Source organism: Mycteria americana, chromosome Z, assembly GCF_035582795.1.
Source record: "Mycteria americana isolate JAX WOST 10 ecotype Jacksonville Zoo and Gardens chromosome Z, USCA_MyAme_1.0, whole genome shotgun sequence".
NCBI classification, from domain to species: domain Eukaryota; kingdom Metazoa; phylum Chordata; class Aves; order Ciconiiformes; family Ciconiidae; genus Mycteria; species Mycteria americana.
Window position 1 is genome coordinate 48,128,165 of NC_134396.1, and position 13,902 is coordinate 48,142,066.

The window sequence follows — 13,902 nt, forward strand, 5'->3', positions numbered from 1 at the left end:
GTAAGAGGGAAGGAGGTTGGTGCCTACTGTTCTCCCTCCAGACTCAGCAGGCATAACATCAGCTCTGCCGTGACCCTACATGTCAGGTAGGTTCATGAGGACGCAGATAACGTGCTGTTGTTTAAGCAGTCTTCCCAGCTCCTGGTCTCTAGATGAGAACTGAGTTCCAGGGGTTAGCTCAAGAGAAGGCAGACTTTGCAAAGGAACTGAAATTAGAAGTAATGTACTGAAAATGAACTGTGTATTGCAGCAGGTGAATTGAAATGAATGCAATATAAATATTAAACAGAATAAATAGCATGTGATGTAAATTCTATAAATATATCAGAAGGGAATAATTGTACTGAACATTTTGAAAGCTTGAAGATGTTAAAATACCACAGATGGCTAGCCAAACATTGCACAGACTTCTGATGCAGCCTAATTTTGTTACTTGGGTTTTACAAGAACTAGCCTGGTTCTGTATCTTGTAGTCAGTTTGAACTACTAGAGAGTAAAACAAAACAAAACAAAAAGTCTGCGTTACTTCTACAGCTTCTTGCTGAAGACCACGTTCTCTTTTCTCTTTGATTCAGCTTAGGCTGAAAGTCTTAACATAATAGAATCATAGAATCATTTAGGTTGGAAAAGACCTTTAAGATCATGGAGTCCGGCTCATAAGCCTTAAAGAAATCTAAGGCCTCTGAAAGAAATACAAAAATTTATTGCCTTTGTTACTTTCCTACTTCTTTTTGTATATACAACTTCAGGATAAAAGCAGCCACTCTGTGTTGTGTTTGCACAACACCCAGCTCAGCAGATCTGGTCTGTCTCTGGGGTTTCTACGGTCTGCTGAAAAGCCTGCAAACCTTCCCTGCATTCTCCAGGCACCCATCAAGCTTGTGTTCCTGCAAGAGCCCAGACTGGATCTCCAGCTGACTGAAGGCACTACCAGGTGCTTTGCTTCCGCACTCTCCTTTTCCCCATGCCAGTTGTGACAACGCAACTGTCCTTCCAAGAGATCTCCGCTCCCACTTGTGTCAGCTGCACCAGCCTGGAAAACAACCATATTCCTGCTGCTTGTATAAACAGCTACATGCTGGTGCTTGCTGTGTCCCATCTCTGATGGGTGACACACTGATGTAAACACCTGTGCTTTGTCCAAGAAGCGGACCACCTTCATTGCAGCGACTCCCAGCAGTGACAAAATAGTGCAGGATTTCTAGCAGAATCTTGCTCTCATCAAAAAAGGTACCTGTCAGCTGCTGCCGTTTCACTGCAGTCCTTAAGCAAAATCTCAGGGACTCATTTGAAAATATTTGGTTTAAATGGGGGAACACTGTGCTCTGGAGGCTTTGTAAAATAAGCTCCTGTTTGGTAGCATAATAAAACGGGAAGGTCTGAAAGCATTTCTCCCTTGGTGCTATGTCATATTGTTCTTTCCTTGATTTCCATGTAGTCTCCTGTTGCCTACAAACTTCAAATGAAAAAATTATTTGTATTGAGAAAATATAACAGGGCTGCTGCTTGACTACTGCTCTTGCATTTAGAGGTGTGTTGGTGTCCCCTCCCTGGAGCAGTCTTGGCTGTTAACGCAGCAGTGTGCACCGGTCAGTGCCTGACTCTGAGACTGGCCCCATGCAAATAATTGAAACATCCCACAGAATAAAGTTCTGCTCATTCTGAGTGGGAAAAGCAGGTCCTTGGTTAACTTTACTGCCTTTTTCTCATCCTATTCTTATGGCAGCAGTCCCCAGATGGCACTGTTTGGCCATTTTATGTGTTTTTTTCTTGTTTGCCTTCTTTGTTTTTTTTAAGTTCATCAGCAGTGTACAGTATTTGAGGAAATGCTATACTCTTCCATATAGAAGGAAGGGCTGCTTCCTAGGAACCATGGCTTGGTGACAGGATTAATTATTTCTTCATGGTTTTGGAGCCCTCCCCAGAGAAATGGCTTTGTTCTTTTTTGACTGTCAAGTGTTTCACAATGCTCTGCTCTCCCCAAACCCTGTCCTCCCATGACAGATCTTCTCTTCTCTCACCTTTGAATATTCTTCAAGTATTGCAGGTGGCAAGAAGCTGACAGCAAGACACTACTGTATCTGGATAGAGGGTATATCCTGAAGCATCATACTCACAACCCAGTATCATTCTTTGCGGCTCTAAAATTCCATACTTCTACTGTCAAGTGTGTTTGTGTTTCATTCCCTTTTTTGATGCCTTTTTTATGACTGCTTCCATTGTTAACTCATACTTCACCTACTTAAAGAAAACCAAGACAACTTCGATGATACATTTTTCTCCAGATAGAGTCACAAGCTAATAAGGGACCTCTAAGCTGTTAATAACTACTAAGATTGCAGTTTGAGGAAAAGCCAAAGAATAATTTTTGTTGTTGCATTCAGTACTCAGGAAAGGGATACAGGACCAGATAGAAATAGGGTAACATGATGGACAGAAATGTTCAGGGATAGAAGCATAGTGGCAGTGAAACCTGTTCTCAGGTGGAGAGGATTACGTTCCTCATCTAGTAAGGGAAATGGTGAGGTTCAGAAAGAAAGAAGATGTCTGTTCAGTAAAGTCATGTTAAAACAACAAAATGAGGAAAACAGACTTACTGTTACTTGGTTTGAGATGCTGAGGAACAGCTGATGCAGAGGAGGAAGGACAGAGGCGGTAGGTGCTGACTGCAATAGCCCATTCAGAGACAGGACTGACCTGTGATGTCCTATGGGTCATAACTTGTTTACATTTTTACTAATGATTTTTGGCACAAGAATTAGAACTGGAATATTTGAGGAGAGAAGAGCGATGATACAGCATGAGCTTCAGTAACCTGAAGTGGTAAGATTATGCTCTTGAGAACCAGCAGCCAGCATCTTTGTTATCACCTGGGAAGAGGTCAGAGGTGGTGTAGGACAAACGAAACATGTGAGGGCATGCCAGGTTACAAGATGATCAGACTACTGGTGGGGCACAACTGTGGAGAAGCTCTTCAGCTATGTCATGGCCATTGCCAGCAGAGAGGAAAGAGACTCTCAGAGTCACAAGTGACCTATTGAGGCCTCCTTTGAAACGCTGTGCGCAGCGCTGGCCACTTGCAATATCAGAATGAGGCCCAGTGTGACAAATGATAATCTTGGCAGGAGCAGCACAGCCGAAAGGGGCCGAGGTGCAATGACAGTGTCCTCTACAAAGTCATCAGTGCAGGGGGATGGAAAGCCAGCTGGGAGTGACAAGCTGGATGACATGCAGTGCTGGCACATGAACAAGGGATCACCAATATGTTGAGGTGGAAATTAGCAGCTTTCTAGCAACTGCAAGTCATCTTTACGGAACAGCCTAAGAAGCCTGAATAACAGCAAGGTGGAGTGTGACAGGCTTATGGAAGACAGCAGATGATGGGAAAGGGATGGTTTCAGTGGCTGACGGGTGCCCTCTTCATCTACTTTCCTGTGCCATTTTGCTTGAAAAAAGAGATGCGATTTGTCATAATTAGTTCTTCCTTGTAGAGTTGTATCACACAAATTTTGGGACTGAACTTAATCACTGTTACAAGTAAAAACCCACGCAAAACAGAGAGAAAAACAAAGAAAAAAATCTTGACCTCCTGTTGTAGCTATTATACTCTGTAGTTTTGGTGTTCTGGGTATGCTGATAATTAAACTCACAGTTCAGTCTGCTGCAGTTTAAAATGGAGTGGGTAACGGAAGACTTCTGTTTCAATAAAAGAGAATACTCAGTTGCCTGTCTTAACAGTAGAGACATTCAAGGAATGGAAAACCATTCGTACTAAGGGCTATATAGAAATCTCATCTGCCTGATGGTTCTTGATTCTTAGTTACAGTAATTTTTGTGCTCATTGAAAGCTTTAAAGTCTTGGACATAAAATGGACATGAAATATTCCTTTTTTTTTCTGCTATCAGGAACACTTGTGACCTTTGAAAATCTTTCAAAAGCTCAGCCAATTTCAGTTTGCTGTGACCCAAGCCTCATTTTCCATCTACACTTTGTGAAAACAAGCACTGAGAATAGCTAAAGTTAGGGAGGGATCTTGCTTAAGCCTCATCTCACTTGGTGGATGTGCCAGAAGCTGTTTTGGAAATGAAAAGAAAGCTCAGACAAGGAAACCTTGTCAGTTTACTAGTGCAGATAAGCTTAACAGCCTGCAATCAGATGTAAGGACTCCTTGCCTGATTTCCTCTAGAAATAGGACTTAGAGGCTTACAGTGTCTTTATATGTCAGTGTCAGTCCATCTTAATGTTTTAATGCCCTTCTCAAGTACAAAGAAACACGGTAGAGAAGCAGCAATGCTGCATGACTTGAGGAAGCAGGTGGCTGAGTAAAGGGGGGAGGACCTATGAAAGGCTGGAAGCAGTAAAGCAAACTTCTGTCGTCTTACTGCTTAGGAATCCATGAGACTTCATAAATGACTCAATGGCAGGGGAAACAAGAGGTCCAGCCATCTCAAGAAACTGTAGAAAGCCTAGATGGTTTTGTTTTTCTGCTTGGCAAATCACCTTTTTCTCGGCCCGGCTGCAGTGGGCAGGTGTGAAGACAGGGACAAAACCCAGGAAGTCTCCTTCCCCAGGTAACATGCTCAGGAATGTCCACACTGACAAAAACTCCACCTCCTGGGTCTTGGTCCCAGACAGTAACATTTACACTTATTTTGATTTGTTCCCATGTTCCCTCTGGAAGTCAAGCAGGTAACTCAGATGCAGTGATGCAGATGGTCTATTCCAGGGACCAGCTTCCATTGGGTGACACTGCACCAGGCTTGGCTCCCTGCCACCATCCAGGCAGGCTGAGTTCCCTGCTACCTGCTGCTACCCTGTGCTCCTTCCCAGAGCATGCAACAACTGACTCTCAGCTTCACCTCACAGAAAATGCAGCACTCTGCCATTGCAGAAGCAAGCTGGGAAAACCCCCGCAGCAGTGGTCTTGGAGTTCTAGTTGATTCAGGGCATGGAGGAGAGTAGGCCCGGGTAAGATGGAGAATGACTCTGGCCCATGCAGGAGCAGCTAGCCCTTCCCCACAGGGTAGGAAGTGGCTATATCTGCCTGGCAGGCTGTTAATTGGTGATGAAGCTGTCAACGCAAGAAATTCTAGCTACAGGGTATTGGAGATTTATCCTGAAAATATAGGCACTTGAAAACCTCTTTGAGAATTTACTGATGCCACAGTTTGACGATGCTGATTCATTACCTTAGGTGACTAAAGAAAGCTAAGTTACTGTTTCTTCCCCCCTACCCCCCCCAACACTTTTGCTTTTAATAATTTGCCCCCCGACACGTTCTTTGCTGTGCCTACACAGCAACAAGCAGTGTTTTCCTGACCTCTCTGCAGCCACTGACACATCTTATTAAGGACCCTTGTATAGGTTCAGCTTCTCCCTTGGTGATGGCTTGGCTATTCAGCATCAGATTTGACAAAGTGCACACTTCAGTTAGCAAATGGGCAAACAGCCTGCACTCTTAATGCCTGCTAGCCTTTCTCATTTTCTTCTTTCTTAAGCTGAACAGTTGAATAGCACCTGAGCACTAAGATAAGCAGGTTTTTGGTGCTAGCTTGGTACAGCATGGCATTTGCAAGCAGTGAAAAGCAACACATAAAGACCTCTCTCCTGGAAACAAGTATTTGTGGTAAGAAGTGTCAGAGAAGAAGCTGGTTTCTAAACCAAGAAGTGCTTACATTACACGTTGGTATTTTTTAACATAAAGAATGTGGTGTTTAGCTATTAATAAATACCTAGGCTTAAAGTAAATCAAAGACAGTATAACTGAACATCTGGCACCTGCAGGTGAATTTTGAAGTTAGTTCATTTTAAAATGAAGACTTGGGCTCAGAGAAAGGAGAGATGTGGGGCAAGAAGGCTATAAAGATAAAAAAAAGCTTGGCTAGGATTTCTTGCTTAGGAAGGTTATTTCAGTAAATTCATATGTCATGGAAGAATGTAACTACATTTCCTACTACAGCATTGTAATTGTTTATTACCATTGTTCATAGGGACCCAGGAAAAGAGGATTTCTGCACCATGAGAAATTCTCAGTAGGACAAAAACCATGTGACTAAAGAAAGCCCTGTAGCTTTCTGCACCTAGTGGCAGATCAGGCAAACCAGGAGGGCTGGAGGGGGCTGAAGTTGTCACTTGCATGCAGGGGACAAACGTGCTAATGTCATGAAGAGGGAGTAGCTAAGCAGGAAAAGGGGCAGTCCTGTTTCTTGCAGCTGCGGGGTGCAGTTGCTGGATTCCCTGGTGACCAAGATGCAAACGTGGTTGTTGCACGTGTTCTGGTTGGGACGTTCATACCATACCTCTTTTCTCCCACTGCCCTGTGGATTCTTTGGCACCTGCTAAGGGGTCAGCTGACACTACAGAGGGTTTTCTTGGTGGATGCACTGACAGAGTCTGGTTGCTGTTGCCAGGTTCTCATTAAACCTGGAAGAACCTAGTATCACCAGGCCCCCTGTTCACTGCCTCTCTAGAAACGAGCTAAGCCTGTCAGGAAGAGCAGGAGAGAGACTGTCAAACATAGAGCATGGCTGCACAAGCTTTTTTCTTAGGAATAGGAAGTAGAGTAGGACCGAAAATGGGATTAAAGGAGGAGACAGTAGGATAAGGGGGCAAAATTAGAGGGAGGAGGGATTTTGGTCAGTTTTCATGTGTAAAGCAGAGCTGTTGCTTCTGCTGTGCCCTGATTTGGGTCTGTCCATGCCTGTCCCGAAGGCTAGATGGCTGGCATTACTCTAGCTGGTGGTGTCTGCTGACATTTGGACCATTTCAGATATTTATACCACCAGAATCAGTCCATCTACTTAAGTGGTTTTAGAAGTTTCCCTTGAGGACTTATTCTTTTTCATTCGTGTTTTATCCAGCCCATTTAGATTGAATGAAAAACTAATATTGGGTCAGAGCATCCTGACTTCCGTTCTAACCAGCAGCACACGTGGAGATCAGGCTCAGCGATCCTAGCCTCAGTGAGCCCTGCTTGCAGCTCTCAGATAACCTGCCTGAATGGGAGCACAAATGCAGTTCTAAAGCCAGGGTTTTCTTAAGCAGGAATGACTGTTTACATCTCTGTACAACTCTGTGTAGAGAAAGAGGGATAGAGATATTGCTACTAAGCAGTATAAGCTTTGAGTGCAGGGCTCTGGGGGAAACTAACAAGCAGCCTCTTCTTCAATTAGTTCTTGCTCTGCAGCTTTGCTTCCCCTTCGAAAGCAAGTAATTTCATACTGCAGCAAGGAGCAAGTCTGCAGTCTACAGAAACAAAACAGACTTTGACTTCCCACAGCTCTCCACTTCAGGGGTTATCAGGGGTTATCTTCTTCAGTGATAGTTGGCTGCCTCAATCTCAAATCCCATAAGCTCTGCAAGCATGGTCTCCAAAGTATCTAAACCTGAAGGTAGACCCTATGCATGTGTATGCGCCTGTGTGTGTGCAAAGATAGACGATCAATTATTTGATGTGCGTAAAGCTACTGAATTATTTTTAATATATTTTTGCTGTTTAATTCTCCCGTATGTGCAGAAATTCCCATTCGGTCTCAGATTTGAGAAGCAGGGTTTACGACGACAGTGCTTCTGCATTGTCTTTTGCCTCAGCAACTACAAACCTCTGGAGACTTCGCAGTGCACCAGAATGGAGGGGGGAGATTCACACTTCAGTAGACAGTCTTTGATAACCTTTTCTGATGTTTTACCATGGCTTAAAACCAGCAGAGACCTGACACAGATTCAAATTGCCAGGTATTGAAGAATGGAGAAATGATAGGAGAGAAAAAGTTACTATGTGTCCTTCTAGATTTCTAACTGAATAGCAGTGCTTTTAGAGTGCCAGATCACCTTGGAAAGTCTTTTTTTTTATTACAGCTTCATTTAACTGATATGCTATACACCCCTTGTATGTAAAAACAGTGGCTTCTACTTACACCATTCAATTTTACTACTGTCCCCTCTCCTGCTCCTCTTGTGTGTTCCCCAATACTGTATTGAATATATTAGGGACAAGTTTAAAAACTATCACTCTGATTACAGAAAAGGGATGCTTGTTTAAACTACCAGCATGAGATATTCCAATACCTGACCTTGTAAAGTTCAGAAGAAATGTGCATGTGTGTGTGTGTGTGTGTATCTAAACATACACACACACACACATACACATGTGAAATCCTGTTAAATTAGGACCAGCAAGGGAGAATACCTGAGGCAGTGCAAAGAGCAAGGTGGTAAGCTGCAGATCCCCACAAGTTATTAACAGCAGGTAAAGAGACCTGAGAGCAAAACTACAAGGGAATCAGTAAAAATAAGGTTAAGTAAGAGAAGGGGAAAGAAGAAAAAGAAACTGAGGAAACTGGCTGCATATTGACTGTATTTGAAACTAGAGGAGAGGGGAAGACTGGGCCTTTTTTTCCAGTCAAAATTTGAAACGTAAGAAGTGAAAGAATCAGGAGAAAAGGAGCTGGGGAAGCAGACATGCTAGGTACTGACTAATGTGCAGCATTTCATTAAGTGCTGGCAGAGGACACAGACACTGTTGGAAGGTGGTGTGCTCTTCCCTCATGGGACACACCAACTTTTTGTCTTACCTGCTTTTTAATTGTTGCCCTAGTAAAGAAAAGCCTTGAGGGATGCCAGAGAGATTAACATCACATGGCTGCTTTAAGTGTTGGTTGCAAAGAGCTTCACCAAAATGTGTTCCTACTGGTTTAGTGGAACCAGTGGTGAGCCTGGTGAAGACAAGGCTTGGTTGGCTTTCTGTCTGCTGACTTCTCAGCAGGTTTGGGGCAATGCCTCTAGTGAGTCCTGGGTACAGCACCTTAAATTCCTTCTTCTTCCTCAAGACACAGAGAGGTAAGTTTGCTTGAGTGGCTCTTCACAACAGTGGCAGTAGCAACGTGCTGCTCCTGAAGAGAAAGATGCAGATTCATCTCCCAGGTAGATGCATTGCACTGTGCTCTAAAACGCTTGCTGGCTCTGATGAAACAACAGCCTTCTGAGGCATGAATTGCACTTCATTGCACAACCTTTCCTGACACTCTGACATGAGTGTTTAACCTTCTAAAGGCTATTTAAGTTAGTCAGCGCCCCTTGGCATAAACTGGTGCACACAACGCTGGTTGTGTGCTTACAAACTGGGGAGCACACAAACATTTCCTCTGAATTCTCATGAAATGACCAACTCCCACAGGGCATCTATCTGTTATGCACAATGGAAGAGGTTATACCCAAAAACTTGTAAAATGGCCACAGAAATGCACAGCAGTGATTGTGAGTATACTATGTTATAATATACTCATAGACTCATAGACAATTACTCAGTCAGATCTAGTGTCTTGTGCAGCACTCAGATGTTTTTCCTAGATACTTGATGCCTGCCGTTAAGTGCAATAATAATGAACTTGAAAGCATGTTGCTGCAAGAACTTGCCAAATGGTGATGGGGGTGAAATAGTGATGCTACTCAGTAAATGCCCAGAGACAGGTCCTGGGGAGTGTGAACCACATGCCAGCTAGTGTATTTATGTCTGCGGAGAAATCCTTTTGTGTGAACACAGAAATTATAATCTTAGGTGGGAATCTGAAGGTATGAAGCACGGAGAAAGCTGCAGTGTTTGGGGAATTTCCACCTTATTCTTGAAAGGGAAAGTACTGTAATACTTGCCCAGGAAATAAAAAGACAGACATTTCTTAATTGCTGTTTTGTGATTTATAAACAGTGCCTACATAAGGGTGCTTTATATTTGTTAGTGGAGTTAACCTTTCTTATATTCTGCTTGGAGAGTCTCACTCAGTAGTTCAACGTTTAAAGGAAAGCAGAAAATGCCCATAAAAAGTAACAAATACAGCTTTTCTGGACATACAAATAATGTAGCTTTGAGGCATGTTACCTAAAGACATTTTAGAGCTTGAAGCATACACACAATGGCCTGGAGTAAAAGCCAGAAGCTTCCTTTTGCCCTTTCCTACTGATTTAAAGCCTTGCACATTCTCTCTGAATTTCATTGCACTGTCGATAGTCAGCTGCAGTTAATTACTGAATACTAACTTTGATGGGCCTTGAAAGCCATGCTTCTGGAAAGAAACAACCGAACCATATATACAAAAATGCAATTTCTTTTTAACATAATGGTTTTGCATCTTCTTAGGAAATGGAAATGTTAGAAGCAGCCTGAGTAGAAGCATAAGGTGGTTAAGAGGGACCAGAAAATAACCTTACTACATGGCCTTAACGTAGCACAGTGCTCAGGGATGTATTACAAAATCTGCCATGTAAGCAGCATAAGCCCACAGGGCATGGGCTTCTTGATTTCTTCTCTGTATTTGGAGGCCCTAGGAAAGACTTGGAGGGATATAAAATTATACGAAGCTTTTATCCCAAACCCCGTTATACATGCCTTTCACATCAAGGCAGCTTTGCCTAGTGACAGCTGTTGCAAAGCCCAGTATGAACAGCTGGCCAGTAAAAACTGGCAGTAAAAGCACAAACGCACCAACGTAAGTGGGAAAACACTCTTAAAAGCATGGTGCAATGCATTTGGCCTGTCTTTATGCAAAGCAGATCTTACTCTGTGTTGAGGGGAATGGCCCAGCAGGAAACCTGATCTGGAGCAGTTATATGGTGCTGGTAGAGTCACATCAACATATACGTAGCCATGGGATGATGGCTGTAAACAGGTGAAATGCCACACTGGCATCAAGCTGTTGCACTGCAGCTTTGTCTGGTAACAGACCACAAACAGACCTGAGCTAAGCCCAGGACAGTGACAGGCACAGCCAGTCTGTGCCTGCTGGGGCACGCACTTGTCGCATTAGGAAAAATGTGCCACTCACAGGCAAAGCGAAGAAGTTGTCATGTATGCTGCAAAAAACCATACCAAATCTTTCTAGCAAAGAGGTGGGACATATAAGCAGTTTTGTTTGGGGGAATGACATTTTAAGCTTTGAGGCTATCCTCCTGTATCAATGAAAATAGCAGGACCAGTATCAACCCTGCTTCACTTTGCAGAATGTCTTTTGTTTCCTTTTTTTAGAAAGTAAAGCCTTTTAAAGCCTCATTTCTCCTCTTCCATCTGCCATGACATGCCTGCTACAGCCTCTTTCCTTTCCAATGGAAAGGTTAAAAGGTTACTACTATTCAGTATTATTAAAAAAGGGGGAAAAAAAGGATTCTGCTTGCCGAACACCTGCGAGTCACTGACGTCAGTTTCTTCCCTCACCTGCCATGCACCCTCTGTCGCAACTTTACATGAAACCTCCCTGTCATCACAGCTCAGGCTTCAAACCTGTGTAATAGAGGAAGCAGCTCACATCACCGCTAGTTTCTGGAGCAAACACCAGCTCTCGGCACAGGCTGCACGAGCAAGGGGCCGCAGCGCAGGTGCCTCTCGGGAAGCTGAGGCCCTGACACACCGGCACTTTCCGCTTCCTTCAGCATCGCAGCTCGGAGGCTGGGTCGCAGGCCGCTGTCGCAGGCCGCAGAAGGCCGAAGGGCAGGGCAGCTCGCCAGGGCCTCGACGGCCCGCGCAGCCTGCTGATGCCATCCCTTAACGCCACGGCCTTCCGCCACCCGCCCCAGCGGCCCCACCGCCAGGGGACGCAAGCCTCGGCCGCAGAGCGGGGGCTGCCGGGAAGCTTAACCCTCCTCCATGCTGGCTTCCCATTGGTGCGAGTGCGGGGTCTACTTCCGGTTCGAGGTCACACCTCTCCGGAGAGGTTGGCTGGCCGCTAGCCAATAGTAGTGATCGGCGGGCAGGTGCGGGGGCCGCTGGTTGGTCGGCGGCAGGGCAGGGGCGGGGAGAGGGGAAAGGGGCGGAGCGCCGCCGGTGCCGCCCCGGAGAGCCGGAGGAGCGGGGCCCGGCGGAGGTCGGCGCCGCCCGGCAGGATGCGGCTGCGCTCGGGGGTCTTCGCCTCCTCCTGCCTCCTGGTGGAGGCCCTGGGGGTCGCGCTCTTCCTCCGCGGCTTCTTCCCGGTGCCCGTCAGGTCTCTGCCCCGCAGAGAGGCCCGCGGGGACCCTCCCGCCGAACCGGCCCCGCCCGGCCCAGGTAACCCGAGCAGCTCGCCCCTCCCCTGGTCGCCGAGGCAACCCCCCTCCCCCGCGGCCCCGCACGGGCGGCGCCTGGTCACCGGGGCAACCGCGCTCCGCCCCCGCCCGCAGCCCCGGGCAACGGTCGCCGCGGTGACGCCCCGCCCCGCCCCGGCGTTGCCGGCCCCGGCTGTGCCGCGCTCGTCGGCCAGAGCGCGGCGGGCTGAGGGACGGGGCGGCGGAGCCCCGGCGGGGCCGGGTGTCTTGCCGCTCACCGCTGCGTCTGCCGCCGTCGGGTTGTGTTGGGTCCCTCGGGTCGTGAGGTTGCAGAGGCAGGAGCGGCCGGTGCGAGCCCCCTGCCGCGAGGCCCCTCGGCGCTGCAGGACAGCGTTCTGTAGCGCCGTGGTGCTTCCAGGCCTGTTTCGAAATAGTTGAGAACTTCACTACTTCTGCATGTAGTTATCGACCACTGCCAGCACTGCCTGCTCACGGGCGCAAAAAGCCTTAAGCACCAGCTGTCGCATTTTTGGAGGGTGTGCTTTTCTGTCGTTTTGTTCCCCTTTCCCTGTCTCTGATGCAGCCGTCATACCCGTGCTCTTTCATGGTAAGTTGTTTGCATTAAATAATGCCACTTCAGTTATAACGCTTCACGTGCTTACTATGTGAACTTACTGGTTGTGTCGTGCTTGAGAATCATTGTTTCTGTGATGCTCACTGCGGTGTGTGAGTGTCTTAATGCCACTTCAGCGAGACTTTAACACTTTGGTAGTGAGGAAGGCAACTGTAGTAATATGGGTTTCCTTCATAGTCTGGTCAGATTGCAAAGTGCACAATATTACTGTCCATTACTCTTTCTCTGAAATCATGGTCTCTACAGTTCCTGCTGTATTCTTTAGCTGAAATTGTGAAACCAAAGTTTTCAACGAAGAGTCGGTAGAGGATGTGCTGATACATAGCTGTCTTATATGTCCAGTCACAAGTTGTATTAAAATAATGTAAAGAAGAGGAATGTGTACTTGAAGGAGTGTTCTTCACTAGTGTTTGGAGCTTGTGGGGTGAAACTTTAGGTTCAGTGGACAGCTGAATTCAGTAGTAGTTTGCTCATACAAAGCTCTTGCCTGGGACGTCTACTTATGGTTAACTTGGTGGAACGGGACTGTAACTGCCAAACTGGGTCTTTAGCTACTTGTTATTGTTAATTCTTCTAAAGTTTGTGACATTGTGTTGGGACAGGCTTACTTAAATTGTGAGAAACAGTGGAGGGAAGAGAAGGTTGTGTAACTTAGAGCGTGGTGCGCTGATATCAGTTAAACAGGAACACTGAAAGAATCTAATCTGGTAACAGACCTGAGTGGATGCTGTCAAATGGCAGGTTGCTTTTTAGCTGGGGATTACCAAGACTGTCAGAGATGTTTGATAGGCTGCTGTGAGTGAAGTGTTGCACTCGCATGTGATTATTAGCAGGAGACTAGCATAGAGGGAGACTGTTTGGGTGGGAGGGAAGTGTCAGACAATTGGGTCTTGAAGACTGGTTTGAGTTGAAGAGTATAAATGTGTACCACAGGGCTCTACAACAGTTTAAATTTAGGCATGTCACTAGTAATCCAGCTATAGGTAGGCAAAAATGGAGTGACAGTGGAAGAATACTTCCTTTCTGTAGTTCTTGGGTTACAATTTGCTTGCAGAGTGATCTCTTGGTCTGGATGATAAACTCTAAAGGCAGGGGATTGCTTACTAAACCATGATACAGAAGGCTTTCAGCCTACTTTAGATCTGTTCAGAAAAGAATGTTTCTTCAGTGCTTCTGTATTTCCTGAATGTTTCACTTTGTAAGCCCTGACTGCCATTGAATCCATGCTGTCTTGCTGTGGGATGACTGATAAAATTGTGTT

The 13,902-nt window shown here is 45.8% G+C and overlaps 1 protein-coding gene and 1 long non-coding RNA gene across 5 annotated transcripts in view; one reads left to right on the top strand and one right to left on the bottom strand.

Annotated features, from left to right (window-relative positions):
• Positions 1-5,990: 5,990 nt before the first annotated feature.
• Positions 5,991-11,397, bottom strand: LOC142402620 (uncharacterized). The gene is made up of 4 exons (XR_012773413.1): positions 11,271-11,397; positions 10,205-10,327; positions 8,575-8,892; positions 5,991-6,484 (listed from the first exon to the last, which is right to left on the bottom strand). It is a non-coding gene; the product is annotated as an uncharacterized LOC142402620 (long non-coding RNA).
• A 415-nt stretch (positions 11,398-11,812) lies between these two features.
• Positions 11,813-13,902, top strand: part of PIGG (phosphatidylinositol glycan anchor biosynthesis class G (EMM blood group)) — a 101,039-nt gene continuing 98,949 nt past the window's right edge. For 3 of the 4 annotated variants that reach the window (XM_075526810.1, XM_075526812.1, XM_075526813.1), the window contains exon 1: positions 11,813-12,029. In XM_075526810.1, coding sequence (XP_075382925.1) covers positions 11,870-12,029 — 160 coding nt within the window. In that variant the 5' untranslated portion in view covers positions 11,813-11,869. Of the gene's footprint in view, positions 12,030-12,320; positions 12,615-13,902 lie in introns of those variants that run through there. The other variant, XM_075526811.1, reaches the window with a different exon arrangement.